Source organism: Nycticebus coucang, chromosome 7 (assembly GCF_027406575.1).
Source record: "Nycticebus coucang isolate mNycCou1 chromosome 7, mNycCou1.pri, whole genome shotgun sequence".
Lineage (NCBI taxonomy): Eukaryota > Metazoa > Chordata > Mammalia > Primates > Lorisidae > Nycticebus > Nycticebus coucang.
In genome coordinates, this window is record NC_069786.1 from 54,950,069 (window position 1) to 54,969,251 (window position 19,183).

Here is a 19,183-nt window from a genome sequence, read left to right on the forward strand (position 1 = left end):
GCAACCCCTCCCCCCATCCCCACTCCTGCAATTTCTGATGAACAAATTAATTCGTATTAGTGAAAGAATATATAGGAAAGATTTTTATTTTTGGAGACTTTGAAATACATGACATTATTTTAACTAAATTAAATTTAAGAAATGATCTACCTCTAGAATTTGTTGAGCTCGAAGTTCCTTTTCCATTCTGATTTGCTGTATCCTTTTAATTTTTTCCTGTAGGAAAAATTATGATAATTTCAGATAATAAAATAAATATTTAGGTAAAGAGTGTTTAAGTGGAATCAAATTAAGATTTAAATTCTTAATTTTGTCTAAGTACAAAATTACTAAAGTCTGTTCATGCTGGTCTAAAAATTTATGTAGTATTTTAAAATGTCTTAAATTAAGATGATTTTATAAAATTTCTCATAATAATATATAAAATGCAAATGCCAAATAAATATATAGAAACTAGGTAAATCAAGCTGATTAAACTCATGTAGCCTGGCTCAGCACCTGAAGCTCAGCAGCTAGAGCACCAGCCACATATACCGGAGCTGGTGGGTTCAAACCCAACCCAAGCCTGCCAAACAACAACAATTACAACAACAACAACAACAAAATACCTGGGCGTTGTGGTGGGTGCCTGCAGTCCCAGCTACTTGGGAGAGAGAACTGCTTAAACCCAAGTTTGAGGTTGCTGTAAGCTGTCACACTACAGCACTCTACTAAGGGTGACATAATGAGACTCTGTCTCAAAAAACCAAACCAAACCAAAAAAAACTCATGTAGCCTAAGGATCTTTGTAAATACTTGCAATTACATTGCAATCAGTGTAACCTGGCTTATTGTACCCTCAATGAATCCCCAACAATAAAAAAAGAAAAAAAAATGCTTGCAATTACAAATAATTTAAACTAAATATAGGACAGAATAGTAGAAAGAATAGTGTATCAGAAGTTGGAAAGAATAAGGCTAGTTCTGGGATATTGTCATTTATTGAATAATCTTGTGCAAATACTATTCTTTTATAAAAGAAGAAGTGCTTCCTCTTTCTCACTTTGTCATGATAAAATAAAAAACACTCTAAAAGTAGATAGTGACACAAACGTAATAGATTATTGTTAACAATAATTTCCATTCTAAAATTTATTTCACACACTGAATAACACAATAATGACTGTGACATTGCTTTTAACTACCATAATTAGCCCATTTCAGAAATCTGTATTATTTAAAAATTGATTAGTTATAATTTAATATTCCAGAGAATTATTTACATGACATAATTGGTGTATACCAATGGTATACACCTCAACCTTTTTGGCACCAGGGACCAGTTTTGCGGAAGAGAATTTTTCCATTGCCCAGAGTTGGGAGGGGATGGTTTGATATGAGTCTGTAAGCAATTGATCCATTATAGCCTCTGTGAAGTCAAACCTCTCTGTTACTGATAATTTGTATTTGCAGCCACTCTCCAGTGCTAGGATCACCTCCTCAACACTAGCTCAGACTGACAGGCATTTAATTTTCTTAAGGAGCACAACCTAGATTTCTCATATGCAGAGTAGGTTTCTCATACTGATGAGAATCTTATGCCATCACTGATCTGAGAGAAGGCACAGCTGAGGTGGTGATACCAGCAACGGAGATAAAGCTTTGATCCCTCACCCACCTCTCAGCTCCCACTGTGCAGTTGGTTCTTAACAGGCTATAGACCAGAACACATCGTCTAAACATAACGAACTTACTATTGGTTATGTTTTATAATTTAGTGATCATGTACATTTTGATGAGAGTTTACGTTTTGATTTTTAAAAATATTTCATATGCTATGAACATACTGTAAGCAATTTCATGTTCATAAATCCCTTCTAAAGTCCCAAACTGATAATGATGACAATAAGCACAAGTTCTTGAAAAGACACCCAAAGTTTTCCAGTTACAAATTATACTTGTCTTAGAATTTATGGAGCCAACATATTTTATGCTGCTGTTATCTCACAATACCTACTCCAGTTTCCAGATGCTACTTGTACCTTCTGAAGCTATACCTTAAAAGGTATTTTGCCCATAGCTGCTGCCGCCACTGCCGCCACTGCCACCCCTGCAGCTGCTGGGCTGCACTCTCAAGCCCGGCGGAGCCGAGACAGAGCAGCACACTGAGTCGTGTACCAAAAGGACTCATTGAAACCTTAGGCCAGAGGCACTGGTAACTTAAAGAGCAACATGAAATGAAAGGAAAATTAGGACAAGGAAACAGGTAACAGAAAACACTCATGAGGAAGAATCAGCAGAAAAATCCTGGCAACATGAAAAACCAGTCCAGAGCAACCCACCAATGGACCATGAGGTAGCTACCGCAGAGGATCTCACCTCTAAAAAAATGTTAGAAATGACAGAAGGGGAATTTAAAATACAGATGATGAAAACAACAAAGAAAATTTCTGAGAAAGTGGAAAATAACCAAAAAACAATGAAGGAAATTGCTGAGAAAGTAGAAAATAACCAAAAGAAAATCCGGAAACAGAATCAAGTATGAGATGAATGATATGAAGAATATAGAAAGGATATAGCAGAATTGATAGAATTGAAGCAGGCAATTAGGGAACTTAAAGATGCAATAGAAAGTATCAACAACAGATTAGACCATGCAGAAGAAAGAATCTCAGAGGAGGACAAAGCTTTTGAGATAACTCAGATAGTTAAAGAGGCAGAAAAAAAGAGAGAGAAAGCAGAACATTCACTGACAGAATCATGGGACTTTATGAAGCGTTCAAACATACGAGTTACAGGTATCCCAGAAGGGGAAGAAGAATGCCCCAGAGGAATGGAAGCCATACCAGATAATATTATAAATGAAAATTTCCCAAATATCACCAAAGATTCTGACACACTCCGTTCAGAGGGATATCGGACCCCAGGTCGCCTCAACTCTAATAGAGCTTCACCAAGACACATTGTGATGAACCTGTCCAAAGTCAAGACAAAAGAAAAGATTTTGCAAGCTGCCAGAAGTAAGCACCAATTGACCTACAGGGGCAAGTCCATCAGGGAGACTGCAGACTTCTGTAATGGAACTTTTCAAGCCAGAAGACAATGGTCATCTACCTTTAATCTACTTAAACAAAACAATTTCCAGCCCAGAATTCTATATCCGGCTATGCTAATTTTTAAAATTGACAGAGAAACCAAATCTTTACTGATATGCAAACATTTAGGAAATTTGCCACAACAAGACCAGCTCTACAGGAAATACTTCAACCTGTTCTACACATTGACCATCACACTGGACCACCAGTAAAGTCAGCACCCAGAAATTAAAGGACAGAACCTAGCTTCCACAAAAGATGCAAAAGATAAAACTAAGCAACGGACATTCACAAAACAAGATGAATAGAATGTAATCCCACTTATCAATTATCTCAATAAATGTTAATGGCTTGAATTCCCCACTGAAGAGGCACAGATTGGTTGACTGGATTAAAAAACACAAGCCATCTGGGTGGTGCCTGTGGCTCAAAGGAGTAGGGCACCAGCCCCACATGCCGGAGGTGGCAGGTTCAAACCTAGCCCCCCGCCAAAAACTGCAAAAAAATACAAAAAAACACACAAACCATCCATTCACCATCTGCAGGAAACACACCTACCTTCAAAAGACAAATTAAAACTCAGAATTAAGGGTTGGAAGACACTTTTTCAGGTAAATGGAATTCAGAAGAAGAAAGAGGTTGCAATTTTATTTCAGATACAAGTGGATTTAAAGCAACTAAATTCAAAAAAGACAAAGACTTCATATTGTTCAAGGGAAAAATACAACAAGAAGATGTTTCAATTCTAAATATTTATGCACCAATTTAAATGTTCCCAGATTCTTGAAACAGACCTTAGTTTGAGCAATATGATATCCTTTAACACCATATGACAGGGGACTTTAACACTCCTCCTACAGAGCTGGACTGATCTTCTAAACAAACATTAAACAAAGATATAAGGGATTAAATGAGACCCTAGAACAACTGTGCTTGATAGACGTATAACACTCCATCTCAAAGTAAACAATATACATTCTTCTCATTGGCCCATGGAACATTCTCCAAAATTGATCATATACAAGGAAAAAACAAACCTCAACAGAATCAAAAGAATTGAAATTTTACCTTCTATCTTCTCAGACCACAAGGCATTAAAGGTGGAACTCAGCTCCAACAAAAAATGTTCAACCCCACACAAAGGCATAGAAATTAAACAACCTTAGGGTGAATGACAGTTGGGTGCAGGAAGAAATAAAACAAGAAATTATTAGCTTCCTTGAGCATAACAACAATGAAGACATAAGCTACCTAACCTGTGAGAGACAGCAAAAGCAGTCCCAAGAGGAAAATGTACCACTTTAGATGCCTACATCCGAAAAACAGAAAGCATCGACAAACTCACAAGCCATCTTATGGAACTGAGAAAAGAATAATCTAAGACTAAACCCAGTAGAAGAAAAGAAATATCCAGAATTAAATCAGGGATCAATGAAATTGAAAACAAAAGAATCAATCATAAAATTAATGAAACAGGGAATTGGGGTTTTCTTTTCTTGCAGTTTTTTTGGCCAGAGCCAGGCTTGAACACGCCACGCCTGGTATATGGGGCCAGAGCCCTAGTCCTTCAGCCACAGGTGCTACCCAGGAGTTGTTTTTTTTTTTTTTTTTGAGAAAATAAATAAAATAGATAAACCTTTGGCCAGACTAACTAGAAATAGGAAAGTAAAATCTCTAGTAACTTCAATCAGAAATGATAAAGGGGAAATAACAACAGATGCCACAGAGATACAAGAAATTATCTCCAAATACTACCAGAAACTCTTTGCCCAGAAATTTGACAATGTGAAGGAAATGGATCAATATTTGGAATCACACCCTCTCCCTAGACTTAGCCATGAAGAATAGATCTCCTGAGCAAACTAATTTCAAGCACTGAGATCAAATAAACTATAAAAAAACCTCCCCCCCAAAAAATGCCCTAGTCTGGATGGCTTCACACAAGAATTCTATCAAACCTTCAAGGAAGAGCTTATTTCCATACTGCAGAAATTATTCCAAAAAATTGAGGAGGAAGGAATCTTCCCCAACACGTTCTATGAAGCAAATACCACCCTAATACCAAAACCAGGAAAGGACCCAACTAAAAGGGAGAACTTCAGACCAATTTCACCAATGAATATAGGTGCAAAAATTTTCAACAAAATCCTAGCCAATAGATTACAGCTTATCATCAAAAAAGTCATACATCATGATCAAGTAGGTTTCATTCCAGAGATGCAAGGCTGGTTTAATATATGCAAGTCCATAAACATTATTCACTGTATCAGCAGAAGCAAAAACAAAGACCATATGATTCTCTCAGATCCTACAGCTTAGGAGACAATAACCAAAGCAAATAGACGACCTACATGATGGGAAAGGATATTTGCATATTTTGAATCAGACAAAAGCTTGATAACTACGATCTATAGAAAACTCAAATTAATCCACATGAAAAAAGCCAACAATCCTATATATCAATGGGCAAGAGACACGAACAAAACCTTTTCGAAAGAAGACAGATGAATGGCTAGCAAACATATGAAAAAATGCTCATCGTCCCTAATCATTAGAGAAATGAAAATCAAAACCACCCTGAAATATCATCTAATCCCATCGAGAATGGCCCACATCACAGAATTTCAAAACTGCAGATGCTGGTGTGGATGTGGAGAGAAAATAGCACTTTTACACTGCTGGTGGGACTGCAAACTAATACAACCTTTTCGGAAGGAAGTATGGAAAACCCTCAAAGAACTCAAGCTAGACCTCCCATTGATCCTGCAATCCCATTACTGGGCATCTACCCAGAAGAAAAAAAATCCTTTTATCATAAGGACACTTTTACTAGACTGTTTATTGCAGCTCAATTTACAATCGCCAAAATGTGGAAACAGCCTAAATGCCCACCAACCCAGGAATGGATTAACAAGCTGTGGTATATGTATACCATGGAATCCTATTCAGCCATTAAAAAAGATGGAGACTTTACATCCTTTGTATTAACCTGGATGGAAGTGGAAGACATTATTCTTAGTAAAGCATCACAAGAATGGAGAAGCATGAATCCTATGTACTCAATTTTGATATGAGGACAATTAATGACCTAGTACATGGTGGGGGGTCGGAGAAGCGGAGAGCTGAGAGAGGGAAGGAGGGGGGGTGGGAGTCTCAGTGTGTGACACACTTTTTGGGGACAAGACACAATTATAAGAGGGACTTTACCTAACAAACGCAATCAGTGTAACCTGGTTTCTTGTACCCTCAATGAATCCCCAACAATAAAAAAAAATCTTTTTAAAGGATTTTAACTTATTTCCCTTTTTATACTTTGATGGTCTTGATTCCCTGAAGGGATCTACTGCAGGATAATGAGATTTGAGGAATGACTGTTCTGATTACGTTCTATGATTTTGCTCTAAGTGATACTATATTACTGAATATTAATTAAAGCTTGCCAAAAATAACCCTCCCCCCTAAAGTGTATCCTTCATGTTATTTCTAAGTCTTAGAAAAGATTCTATTTGATACATATTTGAAGTATTTATTTGGAATAGAACTTGAGACCTAAGAAAAGCATACTCTTGTTAATATTTCTATTCTTTTCAATCTTTTTTTTTTTTTTTTTTAATTTGGCCGGGGCTGGGTTTGAACCCGCCACCTCCGGTATATGGGACCGGCGCCCGTACCCGCTGAGCCACAGGCGCCGCCCTTCAATCTTAAGATTATAAGGTGGTATATGTTTTCAAGTCAGTGAAAGTCATTCATTATTCTCTTACACAGAAATAGGTAGTTAATCTTGGGCTTAAACACATACTCTTAATTGTCTAAGAGAGATACACATACACACACGTAGATGAATACTAGTGCTTTCACTAGCATATAAAGATTACCAATTATTATTATATAGGTTCATTTTGTAATGATGAGTAATCAAGCACTGAGCTGGTTACTCTGCCTAATGTCTAATAGTTAATATAGAGAGCCCTGGTTGTAATCTTACAATGCCTGTACTCCTGCTTCATAATAATGCTTCTGCAACCTTCCACAAAACTGCTTTAAGGAATTTGGTGATATTTTTGGCCTACTGAGTGGAAAAAATAATCCAAATGAGAAATATATGCTACTATTCTATGTCATGACCCCTATGGCCCCGGTCTGGGTTGCCGGGCGAAGGATCCAGGTGTGACATGGATTCAAAGTACAAGCTTGCAGGAGGTGAGCTAATCTTGAATACAAGGTAGCCCCAAGCTACAACAGCAGTAGCCTTTTATTGAGATGGTACATGACAGGTGGGGGGAATACTAGACAATGACTGCGTGCTTAAAGATTGCCATGGGCTCCTCTCTTTCTCCGCAAAGAACACCTGCAGATGAATTGCCCAAGGGTCTGCCTCTGAGCTGCAAATCATCTTGCTCAGAGGTTGTCTGGCTCTCAAGTGTCCTCTACATTTTTATTCTAGATCTAATGCTTACTTTAAAATGGTACCATGTAATAGACTATGTGAGTAGAACTATTCTATACTTCGATTCACTTACTAGGAAATAAGGAATGCATCAGATGACATCTGAGATTAGCCTCAGATAAATATCTTGATAAAAAAATGAAGATCAGTTCATTTGTACAAATGTTGCTAAATTTTTGGAGCCCAGTGCTTTTTCAATGAATAGCAAAGACCATGTGGACTGAGGTTGTAGCCAGTTTAAACCTTTAGGATCAGAAAGCTGAATTTACAGTACCAGTAAGATCTAATAGGTCTCTAGTCACTAGGAAACAGGATAAGTTATTTAAAAAAAAAAAGTATAACAGAAACAAAACTATTTCACTCAAAAATAAAATGTGAACTTATTCCTACACACGCACACATATATATGTAATTCTGTAACTATATTTTAACAGATGCATTCATTAGGCTACCTATTTTAAGCCAACTTCACAATGTCTACTAGTCACAATTAACAAACTAAACAATTCAACTTTACAACTGACTAGTTTAAATTATGGTAAAAGAGTACTACAGTAGAACTTCCTTAGTTAACCACCTCCCTACCTTGACTACCTACTTAAGTTAATCTAATTTTCTTTCTTTTTGGGGAGTGGGGACAGAGTCTCAGGCTGTTGCTCTGGGTAGAATGCCATGGTGTCACAGTTCATAGCAACCTCAAACTCATGGGCTTAAGTGATACTCTTGCCTTAGCCTCCCAAGGTGCCCACCACAACACCTAGCTATTTTTTTTTTGTTTGTTTAGTCGTCATTGTTGTTTTAGTTAGCCTAGGGTGGGTTACAACCAGCCAGCCTTGGGGTATGTGGCCAGTGCCTATACCCACTGAGTTACAGGGGCCACCCTTAATCTAATTTTCATAGTCCAGAAATGCACTGCATGTACAGTGGATGTTCCTTATGTTGACCACCTCCCTCCATTGACCAGTTTATTATATTCCTTCCAATGGTCAACTTACAGAGATTCTACTATATATTGTTTGTTATTTTATATGTATCCTTAGAAATTTGAGCATTTGTTTTGCACAAGGCATGGTAGTCACCACTTTGCATTCATTATCTCACTTAATCTTCAGATACTGAAATTCTTCTTTCACAATGGAGGAAGGAAACTTAGAGGTTACATTATCCATCTAAGGTTGCAAAATTATTAAGTAACAGAGCCCATATTTAACTTTAGGTTTAACTCTAGAGTTTGACATTGTAAAAGCCTGTTAGCTCCCAATACCCCAGCTTCCATCCGCCCCATAGATTCCAAGAAATGGCTCTGCTAGGTCTCGAAAGCTCAGTCCCCCAGTCCCTCCTCCCCACCTCCCACCCCCGGTAGATTCCAAGAAACAGTTTCAGAATGAGAAAGCACAGAAAAGTCCCCAAGTTCCCAAAAAAAACCCCTAGTTCCCAGTGAACAAACAATAGTAAAAACTTACTCAAGCTGTGTTTCTCGAACTATAGTTCCCGGTGAACAAACAATAGTGGAAAGTTACTCAAGCTGTGTTTCTCAAGCTATAGTTCTGGGTGAACAAACAATAGTAGAAACTTACGCAAACTGTGTTTCTCAAGCTGTAACCCCGTCCTGAGCTAACTGCAATATTCCGCTTCTATACTAGCTTGCTTGCCACATGGCACTTAAAAAGGGTATAAAAATCAGCCTGCCTTCCACTTCTGGCCACCTGCCTCTTTGAGCAGCGGTCCCCTGTGCAGGTATAATAAAATCACCATCTGATTTTACCTAAGTGGGGTCTGAGTCTATCCTTACAGGCTGCGACGGCTACTACGTTTTTGGAAGCCCCAGCGAGATCCTTGCCCTCGGATCCCCACCTGGGCCCCCAGCTGGCTGACGGCTCCAGGGGAAGGCCTCGGAGAGACGTTACTCTGCCCCGGGGCCCTCGGACGCGTGGAATCAGGGCACAGGTCCCAAATTTTCTGTTCTGGTGACTCAACCGTGGCACCCTGGGTAAGTCTGTCTGGATCTCTAGAGAATTTGGGGGAACCTGACTAGCTGGATGCAGCTGAGAGTCGGTTCCCGAGACAGAGTAGAGACGTCTCCCTGTCTCCTAAGGTTGTCAGTTTCTCTGTGTCATTGTTTACGCTTGTCTTTGTCAGGGTCCACTTTATAATTTGTTTGCAATGGGACAGGGACCATCCACCCTGCTAACTCCTTTAGAGTGTCTCCTCAATAATTTTTCTGATTTCAGCCGCTGTGCCAGGGGCTGCAGTGAGAAAGTGAAACCGGGCACTCTGCGAACCCTCTGTGAATTGGACTGGCCTTCTTTTGGCTGCAGCTGGCTCCCCATCGGCTCTTTTAACATCTCTCTTCTTTCCAGTATTCAGACCATCATTTACAGCCATCCTGGTCACCCAGACCAAATTCCTTATATTGATATGTGGATTGACATTGCCTCCGAAAGGCCGGCTTACACTCGAAAGTGCGGAAAACACTTAAACCCTTCTCATGTCCTTTTTGCCTCCCCACCAGGTCCGTCCAAAATGCACCACCCCAAGACCCAGACCCCTAAGTAGAAGGACAGGGGTCTGGGGCTCCTGTATTGCCCCCTTCCCCCAAAGACTCCCATCCTGGATCTTCCCCTCCAGCCCCATTCTTTGTACCCATATCCATATGAGCCCCACCCAGAGGCCCAGCACCTTCGGCTCCCCCTTGCACCATGGACCCAGGGAGGAACCACATACTAGCCCCCCAGTCCAGATTCCACTTCTACCCTGAGTCCCCGGGGAGTGGAACCCTCTCCTCTGGCAGTTCCCATTTTACCCTTGCATCAATTAGGCCCCACCCCAGCCTCAGGGGGACAACCATTCATGATATATGTTCCTTTTTCCACTAGTGATTTGTACAATTGGAAAACCCAGAACCCCCACTTCTTGGAGAAACCACAGGGACTAATCTCTCTTCTTGAAACTATCTTTTTCACTCACCAACCCCTTAGGATGACTGTCAGTAACTCCTCCAGGTTCTGTTCACGTCTGAAGAGCGTGAGCGTATCCTGCGGGTAGCCCGAAAAGCTGTTGAAGGACTGGACAGGCAGCGCACCACCAATGCAGCTCTCCTCCAAGCTCATTTCCCAAGTGACCAACCCCTATGGGACCCTAACTCTGATGAAGGTAGGAGAGCTCTACTCGAGTACCGCCAGATTCTAATGAAAGGTCTCCGGGCAAGCACTAAGAAGCCAACCAATTCATCTAAGGTTAGTGAAATCATTCAGGGACCCACAGAAAGCCCTGTGGCTTTCTTAGAATGGCCATTAGACGCCTATAGAACTTATATTCCCATTGATCCAGAGGCCCCTGAAAACAGGCGGGCTATAAATATAGTCTAGGCTGCACAGTTGGCCCCTGATATCAGGAGAAAGTTGTGGAAACTCGAGGGTTTTGAAAGGAAAAATCTCAGTGAGTTGGTGGAGGTAGCTCTGCGGGTCTTTAACAACCAGGAGTCCGTGGACGTGGCCACCACTAAACAGACAGCCAAAGTCGTTATAGCTGCCCTCCAGGAGCACTCCCGAGCCCAAGGAGCTCCACAAGGCAGGGGGTCTAGACCCCCACTAAAGCCAAATCAATGCACCTATTGTAAAGAAATGGGACACTGGAAAAATAATGGGACACAGACACAGGCTAAAATCCTCATCGGGGAAGATGTCAACTGAGGGAGTCGGGGTGCCTTCCCCTTAGGCCCCCTGGGAGCCCATGATAACCTTACAAGTCAGAGGCCAACCTGTGGACTTCCTAATAGACACAGGCGCAACATTTTCAGTCTTAAAGAAACCTCAAGGACTCAGCACAAAACAAAGGGCAACAATTGTGGGTGCCACCGGGGAACTCCAGGCAGTCCCTTAGACCATGGCCCGCATAACTGACCTGGATAGGGGCACTATCACTCAGTCCTTTTTGGTCATGCCGGACTGCCCATACCCCTTATTGGGGTGAGACCTGTTGCAAAAACTCTGTGCCACTGTCTAACTTCAAACCGGCTAGAGCCGTCCTGACGGTACCTGACAGCCCTGCCCATATCCTATTTTCTGCTCCTCTTGGCAACGAATACTGTTCTTTGAAGGACTCAACAGGATCCCAACTCAGGAAGAGCACTTCTGTGCTTGGAAGTCACTAATCCCACAGATATGGGCTGAGGACAATCCCCCAGACTTGGCAAGCCACCAACTACCAGTGGTAGTGCAGGTCTCCAGTGGAGCCACCCCAGTCCAAGTCTGCCAATACCCGCTATCCCGGGAAGCCAGCCTGGGCATTGCAGTGCACATCACCCGACTCCAGGGACTGGGCATACTAGTCTCTTGCAAATCGGCCTGGAATACTCCCCTCTTCCCCGTTAAAAAACCTGGTACAAACGACTACCAAACTGTCCAGGACCTAAAGGAGGTGAATGCCCAAACGAACACGATCTGCCCCACCATCCCGAACCCCTACACCTTACTCAGCCTAATCCCCCCTTCTAGAACTTGGTATTCAGTCCTTGACTAGAAAGATGCTTTCTTTACAATTCCTCTCTCTCCTGCTAGAGCGGGAAAACTGGACAACTGGCTTGGACTTGCCTGCCTCAGGGCTTCAAAAACTCCCCCACCTTATTTGATGAAGCCCTGAGTAAAGACCTCCTCCTGTTTGGGGATGCTCATCAGTATGTCTCCCTTTTGCAATATGTCGATGTTCTGTTAGCTGCTGAGACAGAACCAGAGTGTGAGCATGCCACTATTGACCTCCTCCGAGAACTGAAGAGACTGGGATACTGCGTCTCTGCCAAAAAGGCACAGCTGTGTACTATGGTCGCAACCTATCTGGGATATGAACTACAAGAAGGCTAATGTGCCCTTTCCAAGAGAAGGACTGAAGCCATCCAACGTATCCTTCCACCAGCTACCAAGAGGCAAGTATGTGAATTCCTGGGGGCGGTCAGATACTGTCATTTATGGATCCTGGGCTTTGCAGATATAGCCAAGCTCCTGTATGCCAGCACGGGGGAGGCGACAAGCCCCTCAAATGGGGACAAGCTGAACAAGACACCTTCAACCAACTAAACCATGCCCTTGCTTCTGTGCCTGCCCTGGCCCTGCCTGACATCATCAAGCCCTTCCAACTATTCATAGCTGAGACCACCGGTGTGGCAAAGGGAGTCCTTACCCGGATCCTAGGCACCTGGAAGAGACCTGTCGCCTACCTCTCCAAACGTCTAGATCCAGTTGCCTCTGGATGGCCTGGTTGCATGCGGGCCATTGTCGCTATGGCTGTACTAGTCAGAGAAGCAAAGAAGCTAACCCTGGGCCAGAACCTGCAGGTGGTCGGGGGCCACACTGTGGAAACTATCCTCTGAAGTCCCCCTAACTGGTGGATCTCCAACTCCTGTGTCACTCAGTACCAGGTATTGCTTCTTGACCCACCCTGAGTAACATTCTGTAAGACAGCCATCTTAAACCTAGCCACCCTCCTGCCAGATGACCCCGGCATGGCCCATTCATGATTGCCTGGACACACTGGATACCCTTTCCTGCCTGCAACCAGATTTAAAGGACACACCCCTCCAGACCACTGACCCTGACCTGTTCATGGACAGCAGTAGCTACATCCATGAAGGTAAATGTGTAGCCAGGGCAGCACTTACACAAGGATCTCCAAGATGCAATTCAGCCAACCATGTCTGACCCCACCAGTACCCCACCACTAGAGCAACTTCACAACCTTCAACCTGGAGATTGGGCTTGGGTAAAGAAACATAACCCAGAAACCTTAGCCCCCCAGTGGGAGGGTCCTTACCCTGTTATCTTACCCAACAGCCATAAAGGTCGGAGGAAAGAAGCCATGGCTCCACTACATCCACACCAAGAAGGCCACCGAGAACCATATCCCCCCAAAATGGCGCCTTGAGCCCACTGAGGACCCCCTAAAACTTGGACTATGCAAATCTTCCTCCTCATCTTCATCTGCCTACTCCATGCCAGCTGAGGAGCTGGCAGGAGGGGACACTACTACAACCAATACCAACTCACCCACCACGATTGGATCCTCTCCCGTACCAAAGATGGCACCAAGGTCACCCACACTTCAGCAACAGACACCCAACCAGCCTTCTGCTTTGACCTCTGCACCCTGTTCGGCAACAGCTGGAGAAGAACACCATCAAGGTACGGACAACCTTGGAACTGTATAGGTCTGCGGTCAGCAAAAAAACTCAGAAATACTGACTTCTGTCTATGCCCTGCAACTGTAAGTTCTAACGGGCAATCTTGTGGGGAGGCAGTACTACTATTGTAAAAACTGGGGCTGTGAAACTTTAGTATCGTGGGGAATAACCAAAGATCCACAGACAGAATTCTGCAGAGATGGTCCAGGCGCCTATACCCAAAGCAGTAACTGCAGTCCTATCAAGCTGTTTATAAAAGACTGATGGAAAGAAGAATGGAGGAGAGGCTTAACATGGGGATTCAGATTATAAGTCAGCGGAAAGGACCCTGGTCTTTTGTTTACCATTCAGAAAACCCCCTGGCCACTTCCTGTTCAGCCGGTAGGCCCAAATCTCATCCTTAATCCAGAGCCCCCCTCCAGGCTCCCCCTGCAGTCCCAATCCCCACCATCCCAGACCAAACACCATCTCCTATCACTGCCCACCCTTACATCTTCATCTGCATCCCCTATACTTACTCTTCTAGATGCAGTGTTTAAATTTGCAAATACCACAAATGCTGATCTAACAAATGATTGCTGGCTCTGCTTGAACCCGGCCCCACCGTACTATGTAGTAGCAGCTATAAAATGCAACCCTTGGATCCTCCCCAACCCAGATATTAAACGCCTCATCCAATGCCTTACAGCAAAACAGCAGCATATGTACATGGGGCTCCACACCTACCTTAACCTTAGGAGATCTACAAGGACAAGGTCTGTGTATTACATCCCCAGGATACCCCTTAGAAAACTCCCCTTACCCCTTAGGAAACTGCTTAGAGGTCATCCCAACTCCACCCGCCCCACTGCCCCTTATTATTTAGTAGCCCCCAGAGGAACTTGGTTGGCATGCTCCATTGGTTTAACTCCTTGTGTTAATACCCTAATCTTATATAACACCCGCCAAGTCTGTGTCCCGACCCATATCATTCCTCAAGTCTACATCTACTCCGGACAAGGGGGACGAGAACATCTCCTCAGCTTACAAAGACAAACTAGAGCCCCCATTTTAGTGACCCTACTTGTAGGCATAGGTTTAGCAGGCACCATGGCCATAAGTACCATGGCCCTGGCGACTGGGCCCCTTAGCCCAAGTTTCAAAGCACTCACAATTCAAATTGATTCAGATCTCCAAAACCTAGAAACTTCCATTGCCCACTTAGAGAAATCTTTAAACTCACTAGCGGAGGTAGTTCTCCAAAACAGAAGGGGTTTAGATTCACTATTTCTAAAACAAGGGGGACTTTGTATGGCCCTAGGGGAAACATGTTGTTTTTATATCAACCACTCTGAAGTCATAAAAAACAGCTTAGCCCTAGTCAGAAAGAGTCTGCATAAGCAGGAGGAGCTACAGAAAGAAAATAATAGTTGGTATAAAACATTATTTAACTGGTCAACATGGCTAACCACCCTCTTATCAGCTATAGCCGGACCACTCCTGTATCTTCTTTAACTGGTCCCCATGGCTAACCACCCTCTTATCAGCTATAGCCGGAACACTCCTGCATCTTCTAATTGGAATTACATGTGGCCCCATCATCTTCAACCACCTCACAGCATTCATACAACAAAGACTCCAAACCATAAAAGTAATGGTAATGCATATCCACTATTAGCCCCTTTCTAGCGATTCAGATGAATCAAGGGTTTGATTCCCCAAAAAGACCAGTGGGGAATGTAAAAGCCTGTTAGCTCCCAAAACCCCAGTCTCCCCCCATCCCCCATAGATTCTGAGAAAAGGCTCTGTTAGATTCCCAAAAGCTCAGTCCCTCAGCCATGCCCATCCCACCCCATAGACTGAGAAACAGCTTCAGAACAAGAAACACAGAAAAGTCCCCAAGTTCCTGAAAACCCCCCTAGTTCCCGGTGAACAGACAATAGTGAAAACTTACTCAAGTTGTGTTTCTCAAACTATACTTCCTGGTGAACAAACAATAGTGGAAAGTTACTCAAGCTGTGTTTCTCAAACTATAGTTCTGGGTGAACAAACAATAGTAGAAACTTGCTCAAACTGTTTCTCAAGCTGTAACCCTGCCCTGAGCTAACTGCAATATTCCGCTTCTGTACTAGCTTGCTTGCCACATGGCACTAAAAAAGGGTATAAAAATCAGTCTGCCTTCCACTTCGGGCCACCTGCCTCTTTCAGCAGCAGTTCCCTGTGCAGGTGTAATAAAATCACCATCTGATTTTACCTAAGTGAGGTCCGAGTCTATCCTTACAGGCTGTGATGGATACAACAACAGAAACTCTAAATTCTGAATCCCAACTCTGTATCAACTTTTTCTATTGCTTTAATCAACACAGGGAGAAATCCTAGTGATAATCACATCAAGTCTAACTTGAGCTTTTTATTTAACTATTTACAGAGTGATACAACTGATTTCATTTCACACTCAGAAATAACTACTTGCTGTTTAAAATTGTTTTAAAGAATAATGTTGGCTTAGTGCCCATAGCACAGTGGTTATGGCACTAGCCACATACACTAAGGGTGGCGGGTTCAAACTGACCTAGACCTGCTAAACAACAATGAAAACTGTAAAAAAAATAAAAAAAATAGCCAGGCATTGTGGTGAGCGCCTGTAGTCCCAGCTACTTGGAAGGCTGAGGCAAGAGAATCGCTTAAGCCCAAGAGTTCGAGGTTGCAGTGAGCTGTGACATCATAGTAGCCTATGGAGGGCGACATAGACTCTGTCTTAAAAAAAAAAAACAAAACAAAACAAAGAAAGACTTTTCCCCCATTTCCTTTCTGTTTTAATGTTAATGCAAGTGAAGATGAAAGAGCAGTTCATAAGTTCCCTTCTTTAATGTAGTTGAATACCTGTTTCACAATACCTGTAAGAACTTAAAAATTACTTAACTGACCTACACTTAATTTTAAAACCATATGGACATTGTAGATATAAGACAGAACACTAGATATTCTCAAACAGTGCTATTGTCATTGTTTTGTAGTAGCAATTTTTTTTTTTTTTTTTTTTGTAGAGACAGAGTCTCACTTTACTGCCTTTGGTATAGTGCTGTGCCATCACAGCTCACAGCAACCTACAGCTCCTGGGCTTAGGTGATTCTGTTGCCTCAGCCTCCCCAGTAGCTGGGACCACAGGTGCCCACCACAACGCCCGGCTATTTTTTGTTGCTGTTTGGCCAGGGTCAGGTTTGAACCCACCACCCTCGGTATATGGGGTCGGCACCCTACTCACTGAGCCACAGGTGCCACCCTGTAGTAGCAATTTTTAAGTAACTTGGAAAAAATTCAGAAGCAATGAGGGCAAACCTTATTCTATATAACTTGAATTTAATTATTTACTAATATTTCACATGTATAAGATCAGTAAGTTTTTCTTACTAAAATCTGAATTTTCAAGCAATGTATTTCATTTACTGATATGTTAATTTTTAAAAGTTTGAAAATTATTCAACACATCAACTTATATTCAAAGTCTACCGGGATATTAAAAGTACTTATCCAAATTTACTGTTTAGTTATCACTTTTTAAAAAACACTGAAGTAAAAATCTTGTTAAAAAGTGAAGTAAAATTTTAACTAAAGGAAGAAGACACCTTTCTAAATAATATATATAACATTAATGCGAAAAAATAGTTACTCAAGAAACTGAAGATAATGCACACATACAAATAAATCCTCAAAATAAGGTCCATGTTTTAAGTCAGTTCCAATGCATAAACATACCTGCTGTTTCATAATCTTTATCTGCTCTTTTTGTTTTCGCTTCTCCTCAGCAGCCATTATTGCTGTGATGAGAAACCAAAGCATAGATCAGAAAAAAGAATGGGGAGGGCTCTCATGAACCCCCCCAATACTCACTCTTTACATTTATCATCATTTAAATCACCCACCTTGTTGTTTTTTAGCTTCTTTAGCAACTCGAGCCTGTTCCTGCTTTTGAAGTTTTCTTAAAAGCTTTATTTGTGCTGCTTGCCTGGCTATTTCTGAAAAATACAAAATTTCAAAAAATCTTACTAACAACTTTACACAACTGCTAACCTAAAACAATAGCTGTATGAAAATGAAATGATTATAAAGGATATAATATTTAAGATAGCAAGCAGGAGAAAGGTATAGTGGAAAATGTCATGTTTACTTCCTTTGGAAATTGTCAAATTATTTCATTAAAGATGAGAACATACACCAAAATCCAAAAAATGTTTTCTTAATCCTCATCAGAGAGGCTCATTTATATGCATTTTTTTCACATTTCAAGTAAACTTAGTAGGAAAGTAGCTGTTATTTGAAGAAGCGTAACAGTCACCCTTAAAATAAGAAAACATGTAAAAAAGACAAAGACCTCAAAATAAAACAAACACAAATCTCCTTCCCTGAAAACTTTTGTATTTCAATTAGCTATACTAACAGTTGAGTTCCTGAGTCCAATGATATTTTCATGATTGAAGAGAGGGACTAAATCTTCTCAATAAAAATAACGTAGAATGTCACTGATTATTTTTTAATTTTTATTTTTATATATACATGTGTTATTAGGTTTCCACTTTTTTCGTTGTTTTTTTTTTTTGCCTTCACAAAATTAAAAAGACTTAAAATTTAATAACGATAACAATGTTTAAGATAAGGATTAGAAACAAAAACCTTGTAAAGAATGAAGGAACATAAATACCTTCAGAAAAGGAATCAGACAATTGCTTCATCGAAATATTGAGCAATAATAATAATAATAATAATAATGCAAAGAAAGTAACATTCACATTGTCAAATAAGTCTATTATAGAATGCTTTGACTCTGAGATTCAGTATGGCGTCATCAGTTAACTTCTTAGTTTTTTTTTAAGTCTCAAAAAATAGACAACTAATATTTATAAGTAAAAGTAAAAAATAACTTCAAAAAACAGATCATGCTAAATCTTATAGATAATAGAAAAAGAAGAAATACATCAAAATCATTCTACTTGATATAAGTACACTTGATATTAAAGTTGGAGAAAATACATTATAAAGGAGAAATTACAAACATGTCACTTATAACTGAGGATACAATATCCTAAACATATTAACAAGTAATATACTTTGATTACAATTAAAACCAATTTATGTGAAAATTAGTCACTATTTCCGTTTCTTGTTCTTTTTTTTCTTTTCCTCTCCCTCAGCCCTTTCCTCCTTTTCTGTCTGATCTCCCCTTCTCCCATGCCTCACCATGTCATTGTCTTCAAATCAAACTTGAGTACATAGGATTCATACTTTTCCACTCCTGTGATGCTTCAGTAAGAATGATGTGTTACACCTTCATCCAGGTTAGCACAAATGCTGAAAATCTCCATTTTTTATGGCTGAATAATATTCCATTGTATACATATACCACAGCTTGCCGATCCATCCCTGGGTTGAAGGACATTTAGGTTGTTTCCACATTTTGGTGATTGTAAATTGGGCTGCGATAAACTGCCTAGTACAGGTGTCTTTATAATAAAA

At 41.1% G+C, this 19,183-nt stretch overlaps 1 protein-coding gene across 19 annotated transcripts in view; it reads right to left on the minus strand.

The window, feature by feature from the left end:
- Nucleotides 1–19,183, minus strand: part of BAZ2B (bromodomain adjacent to zinc finger domain 2B) — a 303,102-nt gene that overhangs the window by 74,966 nt on the left and 208,953 nt on the right. For all 19 annotated transcript variants that reach the window (XM_053596953.1, XM_053596957.1, XM_053596946.1 and 16 more), the window contains 3 exons: nt 17,596–17,688; nt 17,429–17,490; nt 151–216 (listed from right to left, as the gene is read on the minus strand). In XM_053596953.1, coding sequence (XP_053452928.1) covers nt 151–216; nt 17,429–17,490; nt 17,596–17,688 — 221 coding nt within the window. The remainder of the gene's footprint in view (nt 1–150; nt 217–17,428; nt 17,491–17,595; nt 17,689–19,183) is intronic.